Here is a 13,772-nt window from a genome sequence, read left to right as displayed (position 1 = left end):
CTAGAAGAGAATTAAAAGACAAAATCAGCTGTAAGGTCAAAAATGCGCCTTGAAACTCTTGTTTCAAGCACTGTAAAACGCTCTGCGCGTTGTAAATTCAGTACCCATATCAAACATGGATGTCACATTTATGCTGATATTTTGCTTCTGTTCTAGCAAGCTAGCTGATGGAGTGCACGCAGGAATACAGATACATTGCCTATGGCACAAAAGAAAAATCAGAACTACGTGTCTTGAGACAGCTACAAGCTTGGCAAGGCCCTGAACTAAGGAGGGAGGAAGACTATAAGCACCAGGTGCTCATTAGCATCCTGTTGAATTTAGTGTGCAATTTTTCTGGAAGAAGTTTTCAGTCAACCTCTGGATGGAAGGATGAGGATACAGCCCAGGTAACTGTGGTCAACAGCACATGAGAAATCATCTCCCTCTCTCTTAGATGCTGACGGATGGGTGAAGATGAAATGTGCAAGTTAATCACCGACGCTGAAGACAGGCTGTCAGGAATTACTCTTGCCACAACAGCCCCTCCTCTTTCTGTGAAGCAGAAGACAGTATCACCACGTTCCAAAATGGACACAGAACAGCTAAAGGACCTAGACTAGTGAGACATGGGATGTGCCTGGTAGAGGTGGTCAAAATTTACTGACCAAGTGAAAAATGCCTGCCTTGGGATGTTATTTACAGAGCTGCTGGTGTTCCTCAGCCCACTAGTGCTTTAGGACAGCTGTGACATGTGAAACCCCTAAAAAAATCTCTTCTCAGACATTCCAGAAATGCTACCTGCAGGACAAAATTCTTCCTCTTATTTTGCAATCTTAAGCTGCAGAGCATCTGCAGGTATTCTCTGCCATAATCAGGTAGATTGCCGCAATCTCAGAGCTGCTTTTTGCACCTCAGATGCTTGAATACTTTCCTAAGTGTGAACTCATTGGAAAATAAAGTGGCCACAGCCCCACAGACAAAATTTGCCTCAAGTCCCAACCAAACATAGTGCCTCAGACTGCTGCCGGCCCTGACTGAAGGTCCCATCCTTTCCTTTCCAACTCCAACTCCCCAGCCCATCCACTCTTTCCAACTGCACCTCTTAAAGAGTTCTCAGTGCTGCAATTCCCTCAAGACACCATCTTGGGCCAATGACGATTAGAACAAGGCACCTATGGCTCATTAGTCACTTGTAATAATGCTTGGGATCACTAAAAGAAAACCCAGTACAAACTTCAACGGACTGGCTTAAATGTGCAAGTACGTTGTGTTGTCCCTGGGAAGCCTGATGCTCCTTAGAAATGCTTCTCTCCAGCGCTCTGCTCAGGCACCTGCTATCAAGGGAGGGTAAAGCTCTCCTGGAGCATTTTCAGCCAAAAGCCTTTGCCCATCTGGCCCTTGAGTGTGGCTGATGCAGCACTGTGGCTCACCCTGTGCTTGGGCCAGCAGCACCAGAGCATCTCACAGCTACTTGCTGGGAAGCAGCCTGCACTGAGAGAACGGAAAAAAATTTCCAGCTCAACTGGCGTGCAGTAGGAAGGCAGAGGTTTCTTGCACACTTCAGCATGTCCCAAACATTCCTCCTCTGAATAAGCAAGCTCCAAAACCTTACAGTTATCTTTAAAAAACCCATACACTTAAACTGAAGTATAAGTAATGTGCAACCTGAACAAGGGGGAAGGAGAGAAGGACGAGAGTCAACCCACAATATTGGTGCAAAATCCTTGGCTGAAAATACGTTGATCTGACAGTGGGGGTCGGTGGTATTTACATTTATTAAATTTGAAGAAAGCACTGTCTCAGGTTCCTATTCCACATCTATTCTATGCTAAAACATCCTTCAGTGTCAAATAAGAAAGAGAAAAAATTAGGAAAGAAACATCCTGACAAGGCCCACATAACTCAGCGTGCAATGAAAACAATTAAAACAGAGAGTATGGGAACCTCCACGAGCACACATCATCTGGGGATAAAGCTCAGTAGTTTAGATATTAACATTTCCCAAAGCTTCTGCACTAGTATGAAAATAGGCACAAGAATAGGACCTGTCCCCTGTTTTACTTGTGGCTCAATGCCAGAAGAAAACAGATCAATTTTGCACTCAATTGGTCAATATGATTTAGAAGGGTTGCAGTCTAGTACAGGCTCTACTCTTTGGTGCAGTTTACTAAAAATTCCTCTCAATTACAGAACAAATATTTTGTTAATCTCGAAGATCTGGTCTTCAGCAGAGAGCACCTTCAAAAGATACAAAATGTCAAACTACGTTAGTTTTCCCACGTCAGAGCAGCTCGCCAGCAGGTAAAATACATAACTAATAAGGATGCATTAATAAGGATGAATGATTAATTCACCTTTGAGCTGGCTCATAGCTTCACCTCATTTGCAAGGCACTGCTGCAAGCTGTGTATCACAAAAAGCAATCCCACTGCCCTGTCAAGTCATCAGACAAACATTTTACTACCTGTGTTCCACCTTCCCTGCCCAAGTGCCCACTGTAGCTTTGCCTTTCACCCAAGCAGCAGGTCACACAGATCACCAGCATGTTACCCATATTAGGCTCAGATAATCAGACAAAACCAGGCTATCTCTCTCTCTCTCTAAACTTCCACTCTTGAGATCAAGTCTTATCACATATTCACACATTTCTCCACTGCTTGTCAAAATACTGGGAAGAGGTAAAGCCACATACACATGGCATGGTAAGAAGGGAGTCAGAAGCTGGACAGAACAACTTCCCAGGGATCTCCATACTTGCCCTCACCTCTAAACTCTGCAAGCAAGCATGGGGAAAAAGTTTGGGAATTGAAGATAAGACAGTGGTGGCAATTCCTGCTCTCTCCATAGGCTTTGTATGCAGCATGGGAAATTGGGGCACAGAAGACACCTTGCAGATACCTATAGGACTAAAAGCAGTGTCTCCAACCTCAAGTGCTAGCAGCCACCGTGCACCTACAGAGCAGATGCCTCAGTCTGGTGGCAGACTTGCTCACGTTCTGCTCTGCTCTCAAGCCTCCTCTTACCTGTATGAGACCGCATATGTCGCGTCAGATCTTGCAGAGACCAGAAACGCTTGTTGCACACAGTACAGACTTTCTTTCTTTTGTCTGCTTTTGCAGTACTCTTAGCCCCATCAGTCTTTGGTTTTTTGTCATCACTGCTCTTCTCAGTGGACTTTCTCTCTGTGCCTTCCCCCTCAGAGATGCTTTCGCTCTCTTCATTCTCCTTTCCTGTTGCCTCACAGTCCACAGGAGACTCCACTACCTTCAAGTCCAACGGAGACTCTTCCTGCTCAAGACCAGAGTCCTGCATCGAGGGAGCTCCTGCATCATCCTGAATGCTTTTGCTTTCATCCTCACTGCTCCTTTCATCCTTTCTGTCCTCACGAATGTGGGCCTTTTTGTGACGGCTAAGAGTGCCAGCAAACTTGAAGGTTTTGCCACAAATGTCACAGGCATGTTTCCTTTCAGTCTGAGAACTGCTGCCTGCGCCCTGGTCACTCTCTGCCAGCTTGAAGTCCATTAATTTGCTGGCAAAATTGAGGTCAAGACTTTTGTTACTTACAGAATCTTCCTCAGGGCCCTCTTCATATCCATCCACTTTTTCTTCAGCATCCTCTTCTGCCAGAAGGGAGTCAGCCTTTTGCTCCTCCTTGGGGCCGCACTCACTCTCTGGTAGCTCTGTCATTTCCTCTGACTGCTCCTTCTCGCAGTAGGTCAGGTTCAAGGCTTTGTTTCCTGTAGCTAGCGTCTCTGCATCAGCCTGGCTGTCTGCAAGGAAACACAGAGAAACTTTCAGCGGGATGCTCTCTGATAATTCCCAACTACCAGCGGAAAGGCCTCACATGGACCCACAAGCATTGCTTCTGATCAAGCATCCAAACACATGTTTCTCTTATCTGTGACCGAGGCCAGTAACTTAAAGCTGAAAAGAGATCAAAACATCACAGAACCCAATTAACACGATGATACAAAATCTGTAACGAAATGCTTTCTTTTCCAAAATACACCCACAGTCTTGGCAGTTTCTTGAAATCATTTTAAAATATAATCACTTTAACCAGAGAACACAAAATACGGAGACACCAAAGAAGAGCTGAGGTCACTACTATCACAAATACTGTTCATGAGACACATGGATATATTATTAATAAACTTGTGTATGAAAAATATGGACACAGATCAAAGTAATACACACCCACATATTAATCAAACTAATTTATGTGTAGCAGGAAATGCTTTTCATAGGGAATGTAAAGGCCTCATACAACCAACTGGTACAATTAAATGCTAGAGGTTAGTGCAGGCAGTAACACAGAAGTTGTTTAAAAACTTGGGTATACACCATAAAAGTGAAAGATGCAGAAGTTCATCCACACCTGCATCTCTGATATGCTACTCGGAACCAAAACACAAAGCCAAGGGGCATTAACGGGCAGCACTCTTTGCTGTTTCACAATTACCCCAACAAGAAGGCAAAAATCACTTAAGAGGTGATCCTTAATGATGTCCTCTGCTTCCTTACTGTAGCATTAACATTGCTGAAGACATAACAAATGTCCAAAAAATTAAAACAGATAAGGTGCTTAAGGAGGACAGAGGGCTGGAGCTGTACCCCCTCCAAGCTCTACACAAATAGTGTACTTGTAAATAGGAAATAAACTGATTGGCTCTGGAGGCCAAAGCTGATGATGATGCATGGCAAGTAACCACATCCCCAGTGCCACTTTCCAGCAACTGTTCCAGGACACGAACTTTGCAAGCTGTGCTTTCTGAAAGCTGAAACTTCCCTTTGCTTTAAGTCCTCCACCCCACCTCCTTCTTGTTGACAGCATGCAGCCAAGGAAGCCCACAACCTAATAGACATTTCAACATTCATCTGCAAGCCCGAAAGCTGCTGAGTAACTACAGGGATTTAGAAACTTTAGAAGAGCAGTTTAAGTTCTTTGTTTGAAAAAGTACAACATGCGCTTGTCTCCAAATTGCCTAGATTTCCTATCACAGGGTTTTTTTCATAAGCAAAGAGTAATGACAGAAGATAAGAAGATAGTTCTCAAGCACTTATTAGTATGAACCTAATCTTGCAACATGACTTGCACTGACCCCATCTCCTCGCACTAGTGAAAATAAATGGCCATTAAACAAATGTCAAAGCGCAGCAGCATTTCCAGTGATAGTGAACAATCACTTAATAGTGCATAATCGTTGATATGCTTTTTCTTGGGGGGGTGGAAGGGGGAGAAGTGACCTGTCAAAAAAAATAATCTCACCTTTTAATCAAAACAGATCTGTTTACACAGACAGTGGATTACACAAAAGCCTTCCACAAAGTTCATTGCTCATCTAATTATCTGCCCATTAAAACACGCAAGCAAGCCATAATCTGTGTATAACTCTAGAGAATTTGAGGATGGGGGCATCTGAAAACAGAGGTCACCTACAAGTGCCCTATGAATCTCCATTTGAATTCTGTGTTTTGACTTGTGATTATCTCTTGGTTATGTTAAAGCAAAAAAAAAAAAAAAAAAAGCTATTATTAAAAAAAAAAAGAGGTCACTTCTAAAAATCAAGCTGAAATGCCAATGCACAATAATTAAGGGAAAACACTGCTCCAGAGAAATGGGAGCCAGGCATGACTGAGAAGCCAGGCCCATGCGTGGTGCTCCTGGTTACATGTAGGTAGCCAGGTCTCACAGCTGCCAGTACAGGCAAGGGAGTGAGCCCAGAAGCCAAACCCAGGCCATATCAACACAGGGAAGATGTTTAAAAAGGAAGCATGGCCATGGGTTCCTGCCTACTGTCTTCCACAAGCACATCTGGCTCTCACCAGCAGTGTCTCACTTTGGCCCATGAGCAGGGATGAAAGGAAGGATTAAAGGCAAAAGATGTGACTCCCTGCTGCTGCGGGAAGGGTCTTTGTCTTTCCTTGGCTACCCACTCCCCCCATCCCAGCCCTTGCATGGCCCTAATGTTCATACAGGGTCTTTTTCACCAGAGCGCAGGTTTATGTTGCACTAAAGTGATCCTGTAATCATGCTCCCTTCAGGTTAGGGGCAGGAGGGAAGGGAAACAACAGGGAACAGGAGTTTCCTCCACAGCTGCCTTTGGTTGCCAGTGGAAGATGGACAGAGACAAAAATAGGACAGCAAAGTGGATCTGAGGCATGAAGACCTTGAAGTGACACCAACAGAAAGCACCTAAACCAGGTGCTATACCCTTGCCATCACTGCTTCCCCTCAGCAAAGTGAGGGGCACCTCCTGGCAGATATGGGCTGCCCTGTCTCATCCCCCCAAGGTCAGGAAATGCTCCCCTGACAGGATGTGTGTTAGGCCAAAGAAAGGCTGCAAGCACAGCACAGAAGGGGTTCATTAGGGAATGGGGTAGGAAACCATGTGAGCTGTTAGGATGGAGATGAGTGAAGAGCACAAGGAAACTGAGATGAGAGAAAGCTCCTCTTTTATTGTACCCAGAGAGATATTCTGTAACTCTTTACTGACCAAACAGAAGACAATGGATGAAGAGTAAGTTTTTTCCTGGTTTTTCAAAAGGAAATATCATGAGCAACGTGAGTGAGAATATCCACTGGAATCACTCAAGTAAGAGCAAGCCAAAACCAATGTCTTAAAAGTCTCAATACAAAAGTCCCAACTTCTACATTCAACATGTCATATATTATGCATGATTTTCCAATTTTCCCCCTTTTCTTCTTCTGCTTCCAGTATTTCCAAAAATATATTATTTTTCTTATAGTATACTCATTCTTCAGTGAACTGTACTCGAACTCTGTCTCCTCCTTTCCTCTCCTCTGTGCCCTGGGTCCCTTCCCATGGCTGGCCTGCAATTGCATTTTCCTGCACAAGAGATAACACTTCAAGGGATAGGTGGTCCACAGGTAAGTGATGTTGCCTTACTAGCACAGGCAAACAGATGAAGCTGACATCAAGAAAAACAAACTCTTGTTTAAACAATGTGCCTTCACAAAGGGCACAGACCACTGCAGATCCTGGGAAAACAGATGTACACAGGTTTTCTCTTCTGAAGCTGACCCAGCGCCCCTGAAGGAAGACATTCAAAACTCAGGTAGCGATGCAGCCAGGAACATGTTGACATGCGTTTGTGCTTGGGGGAGCACTCTTCCTTCTTACCTGCACAAACCAGATGTGCTGTCTGCTTTGTCAAGGAGTGTCACAGGCCCCTTACGAAACTTCATGCATGTGCTTCATGTAAAGTGGTAGTTCCTCACTAGCTGAGCTGCTCTGTAGTTATCCCCAACCCGTGCAGTTAGTTTTGCAGCTGGTGAAAAAGTGAGCTGCTCTGCACAAATCTTGGTTGTCTGGGGATGGGTGAGAATCAGCCCAGCTCTGCTATTCCGATAGACTGGAATAGCAGCAGGGGAGTTGTGAAGGTGTGTGGTAAACAGTCGTGAAGACAATTGTGTCAGGTCTGGTGTGGGATTTCTCCTGCAGTGCAAAGGATAGCTGTAAGGGTAGTCGTGCACTGGCAGCTGCTTCGTCCCCTCCAACAGAGGTTAGGCCTTGCCTACATTAAGTTTTTTTCCCACTTACATGCCTATCTGCAGCAACAGAGACCCTACTGGTCATAGAACTCCAGCAGGCTTGTATCTCACACAAGGAGGAGGATTTTGACTGAGCCTTCAGATCTGGGCAAACATCCCCCCAACGTGGCCAAGCTCCTCTCAGATGGAATATCATATCCAGAATTTTACTGATTTATGTTGCAGAGCAGTCACTTGATTCCAGCCAGTGAAGGAAACAGGATGCATGCGAAAGGCCTGCCGTTTCTTTTGGCCCTTTCACATCTTTCACTTACTAAGGCTGTAAAATGCTTTCTGGTCCATTTGTTACCCACACATATTTACACTTGGTGAATCAAGAGGACAAGACTGGAGAAGTCCACTTGCCAAGGCTCCCACCTACCACCACTTCTTCAGCAACTGTGGGAGCAGAATACGTTACCTTGTCATGGACAAGCAGTTTGCATCACTCCTTCAAAATGACAATAAGAAGGTGATGCTATTTGATGATGTCAATTCTGACAGCAGAGTCAAAAAAGATGCACAAGGTAAGGAAGAGAGAGTAGAAGAGCTGGGAGGTAAGCATGTACGGAAGAAGGTAACACAAAACAACCACTGGTAACTCAGCTGCTGCCTCATCAGCTCCTGGGAAAAAAAGAACTTCTCATGAGATGTATTCATAAGCAAAACCTCAAGGACTCAATCTGAGAATCCAAAAACTTTTCTGCTTGCATGAAAGAAACCACTATACAGTTGTAGCCAAAATCATTTTTCCTTCAAATTGTGGAAAGAAAAGACTGTTTTGCTAAAGTGTATTTACAATTCAAGTTGCAGTCTTTGGTCGGCCCAGTCAGAAGAATCTGCTTAATCTTTTATAGGTGGCAAGAAAAAGGAAGAGGAGGAAACTGCTTTCCTGCATACACAAACCAAATGACGAAGAGAGATGCCAAATGTGGAAAATTTCAGCTAAAGGGCAGATACGGATCAAGGTGGGGAGACTGCTGGTTTGACTTTTTCCCTTGGTTTTCTGTTTTCGTGGAAATACACTGGAATAGGCAGTAGAGCCTGAGACGCTAAGGAGTTATTAGATTAAACAGGGTGTAATGAAAACTATTTTGTGGCTAAAGCAAGTGTTTATTGACAAACATTCCTGACATCCCAAGAGAAGTGTTAGGAAACACATCACATAAATAATCCTCAAAACTGGAGCAGATAGAGCACTGGAAATGGATATTGTACAAACAATTGGCATTATCAGTCAGATGAGCTGATGATATAATATTTTCCCTACATTAACTGAAATAACTCCAGCTAGTCTTATATTTTACAATGGAGGCAACCACCACTAGGTGGTAGCAGTTCTAGCAAATTTGGCATTTTCTGGAACCACACACAATGCTGCTTCTACTTCCACCCACGAACTGGAAAACATCTTTTTGACCTGCAGAGTCAACTTGCAAATTTTTGGGCGTTATCTTTGTCCATTTTTATTGTAAACACTCTAAACACTAAAATTTAGCCACCTTCATTACATCACACGCACACACGCAAGTTAAATATTTAATCAGCCCACAGTTGAGAGAACTTCGGTCGTACCTGCACGCCTTTTGACATGAAAACATTCAAGACAGAAAAGGACTATTTACAGTAAATGGAACTGAATATATCTGGGGGAAAAAGAGAAAACCAGTTCTGGGAAAAAACCACTTTTTGCCTTTGATACAATGTATGATTCTCCAGTACCTTCAAGAGAGCAGCTGAAGTCACAAAGAAAAGTTTTCAGGACTAGCTCTGACTGCACCTACCAAGGAGAAATCTGCACTGAAGGGAGTGGGGGTAAGGGGGAACCCCACACTTTCAGCTTACGGTGAAATATGATTTCTTTATTATTAATATGGTGATTTCCACCGTTCAGCAGAAAGGCAGTCTGATGTAGAGCCAACAACACAATAAGGAAGCTATACACCATCTCCTCAGTATCCTCCATACAACAGCTCCAGCACTTGGGTCAAGCCCCAGCGGCAAGCAGCTCTTGCTTTACCCTGAGCTGTGGCTCTGAAGCAGCTGTTAAACTTTGCCTGACACTGAAAATACAGTTTTAAGCCCTTTGTCCTCTAGGAAATACCCACAAATGTAGTTCAGAGGTACAAACAGCTAGAGCAGTTTGGAAAAAGTCCCCCACTATACCCAGGGCTCACATGATTTCTGGAGGGATCACAGAGTGGCAGATATCTAGAGCAAAGATGAATTCTGCTAAATGCCAGTTGGAAAGCTCACTGTCAAGTATACTTACTTTGTAAATATTTGCCTATTTAGCACAGAGCAGTTGAGTTCGATCCTCTCACACTAGAGGCAAGCCTCTTTACGAAAGGGATCTTTCCTTAGCAAAGTCTTTTTCTCTATTACGTAAGAGATAATAATCCCTTACCCCATTCCCATCCCACATCTCTTCTCTGTTAGCTGTATTTTGTTGCAAGAAGGGAGCATTCAGAAAGCCCTAAGGAGACAAAGTCAGGGCTGCTTTAATACGATGAAAGTGGGCAATTCATTAAGTCACTCCACAGCTTCCTTGTAAGCCTCTCTGCCAGTACAGTTCTCCCCTGGTCTGACTGACTACTGTGAGCCAGGCAAGATGTCCTCAGTTTGCTTCAGGTGCTTTAGACCATTCCTTTCCTCTCCATGCAGCAAGGATCTGTGCAAGCCCCATCACTTACACAGCCTCCTCATCTCTGAATCCTATTCAAAATCACCATCCTGTTATTGTTTGGGTTTAAAACAAGACCAAAAGAAACCCTCTATAAACTTGTTCCCAGTGACATTATTGAACTGCACTTCCTGTCTTACACCTCATCTTAAAGCTTTTCTTCATTTATGGCTGACCAAACACCATTCATTCCCTTTCCTTCTGGTGTACAGTGAAATCCAGATGATTATTCATGTCCAAGGATGGAGGACGGTCCTCACAAGGACTCTCTGCATGTGAGCCCTGAGCATGCTACCTTCCTACTTTTTAAAGCCAGCACAAAAAGAGAAATCACCACATTTTAAACTAAGCCATAGTTTCAAATAGTTAATTTACTTCCACAGACTTGGAAATCCGTTTTTCTTGGCCAATAGCGGGAGACCACAAGTGCAAAGCTGTTGAATGATTTTGGACCATGATTAAACACCACTTGGTCAAGCCAGTTATAAATGCTAAGCTGTGCTATAAAGTGCATGTGATAACTTAGTGTACACTATAGGATATGGGTTCACCAGGACATTGCTGTCCAAAGCTGCAATTTGAAGACACAAAGCATTTGACAGCAAAGCCAACTTCAACAGCATCTATCCCTTGTGCCTCCCAGGAGATGCTGCCAGCTCCACACCCCAGCTGCATCAATGTGCTCTTTTAGGGCTGTACCGCCAGCCAGATCCGGGAACAGATCTCACGACTGCCAGTCCCTCTCCTTGCCCTTTTAATTTTTTTTAGCAGCTGGGTCAGCTACAGCTGCAGGGATGAACAGTTGGGAACAGGTTGAGCCAGTGTGGCCAAGAAGTGCTTTGTGTTATCCAACCATGGCCCAAGGCTCTGTCTGCTGGGGCAGGTTGAACCACTCTGGTCAGCCCAGTGCCAGCTGCTAAGAACAACATCTACGTTCCACCAAGGTCCTACCCATCCTACGTGCTGCGCCAGTGCTCATCTGAGAGGCTTTAGAAATGCTTGCCTCCTCATCCCATCGACCAGCTGAGCTGCATTAGGATCTCGCTGACTATAAAGTAAGCCTTCAATTGACTCAAGTAGAACATTTCAGTTTCATTCTGCCGTGAGAACTGTCAGAGGTGAGCACTTTCGGAGCCCTTTCTGCAGACTTTTGTTCTGTGAGGGGATCATGTCATAACATGAGTCTTCCTCTCTCATGCTGTGGCCATCTGTTGTCTGCATAGGCAGGATGAGCCCACGTGACACCCCAGGTACCGAGCTACAGCCCTGTGAAGTTACAGGCTGTTAACATGGTAACGAGGCAACTTAGTCTCTTCATGATAGGCAAGATCAAATCGTGTCGTAACAGGTTCCCAGCATGGCAGATTGTAATGCCAGACTAGTACTGAGACCTGTATTACCACATTTGAATCACTGCAAGGCAACCTGCTGTATTAAAAGAAGAAGAGAGGATCAGAGAGAGTGGAAAGACAGCAGACTTTCCCAAACAAACTGGCGCATGGAGATGTAAGAAGAAAATCCTGTGCTCATTTTTGTGCAATCTGATCAGCAGCTACCCTGAGGTTGAGGGTAATAACTCATTTGTAATTTTAACTACCCTGATGCACAGAGCCAACTTCTTGCCGCTTTTAGGTTTGTTACTTCAACAATTATCCCGTGAAACCAACTCTGAGCAACACTAAGTGACCCTGTCTGTACTGGAGGTGTGAACACCTTACAGCAACAGCTCCCTTGTGCAAACACTTTTCAGGCAAGAGACATGTACCACCATCTGCTGAGCTTCCTTCTTGCACTCATCCCATTTGGTCAGCACACTAAAACCCTGAGTGACTGCGCTCACCTTTGGATTTGTGTCAGCTTCTCCTTTCTAGCTAAATGCCACTCACCTCCCTACAACAAAGCCTTGTATGATCAGTCAATTTCTTTTGCTACTAATTGTCAAGACAGAGGGGGCAATATGATGGCAGGCAAGCTTCAATGCAGACTAATATAAAGTAAAACAATCTAAACCATGCCTATGTGATGCTAAATATGTTACTGGCAGGTACACTCAGGCAGGAGGACTCAGAGCCATCGCTGATATCTCTCCAGGATCACTGGTGTGGCCTGCAGCAGCTGCCAAATTAAAGCCAGACTGCATCAACAGGCTCAGAAAGCAATCAGAGGGACTTGCAGACAGCAGCTCCATAAATAGGTAATAAAGGGAGCAGGCAGGTATGTGCCCTCGAACACACAACCCTAATGAATCAGTTGTGGATGCTGATGGAGTTAAGAGGAACAGGAGGAAGTGGCTGGGTCCACAGGTGACACTAAACAGCACATCCTACTGCTACCACTGGAGACAAGAGTACCGGTGCCCTCAGTGGCAGGGCACTTCTCACATCCTTACGCTTTGCTTGTCTGCAGCCTTCAGTCCGACTAAATACAACTTGGGCTTGCTACTCTGAACAGCCAGGAAAAACTGCATGTGCCACTGTGAGATCCAGCATCCTCTTCCTTAGACTGGGGATAAGTACATTTCTCCTCAGGTAGCAGCTGGCAACTCCGGGTTTATGCAAATTCTGTTATATTTGGTAGAAAAGACACCACCACATTTTTGACAGGGGAAGGGCTTCTGGCCTGACACAAGATAAAATGTATGTCTATCTGTCCCTCCCAGTGTGTAATAAGAAACGTCACTGGTTTTTCTTCCTTTACCCCCATTACTGCTTGGTGACCAACCACAATATCCTGACTGTAAGCACCTCAAAAGCCTCTCCATAAATGTCTATCACCTGTGTGATAGACAGATAGACTTCCATCAGAGCCACAGGGCATCTTTCCACTGACTTCAGTGGATCGAGCCCCATATCAATTACTTCCACCCAGAAGAAAGTTTTTCATGTCTGTAATTCATTTAAATGACTAGAACACAGGAGGGGACTGAGCACAGAAGTTGAAAGAAAAACCAGGATCATGAAATGAAATGAGGAAAGCAATTCTGCAAGACATCCTTGTGATGAAGAAAGAGATTGAGAGGATAGTTACTTGTAAAACCAGATCAGCTCTTGTCACACCTCCCACCTCCCACCCAAAACCTCTGAAAACACACACACACACCACCCAACCCCCTGCCACAGCCAGCGGCCTCTTTGATACAACATTGTGGGTATCTCTCTCACTTTAATCTTCTGAAAGCTGGTCCTGTTCTAGTTAAAATCTCAACCCATACCAGGGATTCCCCGTATCTTGCAGACACCTTGGGAGCTGTTTCTTTCCCTTAATTTTCTTCCAGTGTCAACACAACTTTTTAGATGCATCATGGCACTGCTTTTTGTAGTCTTTCAAGTCACTCTTACTTTTTAGATGCCTGCTAAGTCAATCATAAATTTATGGTTAGAAATAACATCACTTTTTGCACTTTTATCTGGCTTCATTCACAATGCAAATACAAAACTTCAAAGTTGGGCAGAAACCCTTTTGCTTCACGATAGCCCAATTCCTTTCCACATTTCTTTTCAAGCATGAAACGACAGGATGAGCTGAGGATTAATTATTTGAAACTCAACCTGC

The 13,772-nt window shown here is 44.3% G+C and overlaps 1 protein-coding gene across 6 annotated transcripts in view; it reads right to left on the bottom strand.

Annotated features, from left to right (window-relative positions):
- RREB1 (ras responsive element binding protein 1) overlaps positions 1-13,772 on the bottom strand; it is a 124,747-nt gene that overhangs the window by 3,755 nt on the left and 107,220 nt on the right. For all 6 annotated transcript variants that reach the window (XM_032685590.1, XM_032685608.1, XM_032685617.1 and 3 more), the window contains one exon: positions 3,006-3,752. In XM_032685590.1, the coding sequence (XP_032541481.1) occupies positions 3,006-3,752 (747 nt within the window). The remainder of the gene's footprint in view (positions 1-3,005; positions 3,753-13,772) is intronic.

The sequence above is a fragment of the Chiroxiphia lanceolata genome, chromosome 1 (assembly GCF_009829145.1).
Source record: "Chiroxiphia lanceolata isolate bChiLan1 chromosome 1, bChiLan1.pri, whole genome shotgun sequence".
In the NCBI taxonomy this organism is placed as follows: domain Eukaryota; kingdom Metazoa; phylum Chordata; class Aves; order Passeriformes; family Pipridae; genus Chiroxiphia; species Chiroxiphia lanceolata.
The sequence above is the reverse complement of the archived record's forward strand: the minus strand, read 5'-3'. Positions and strand labels throughout refer to the sequence as shown.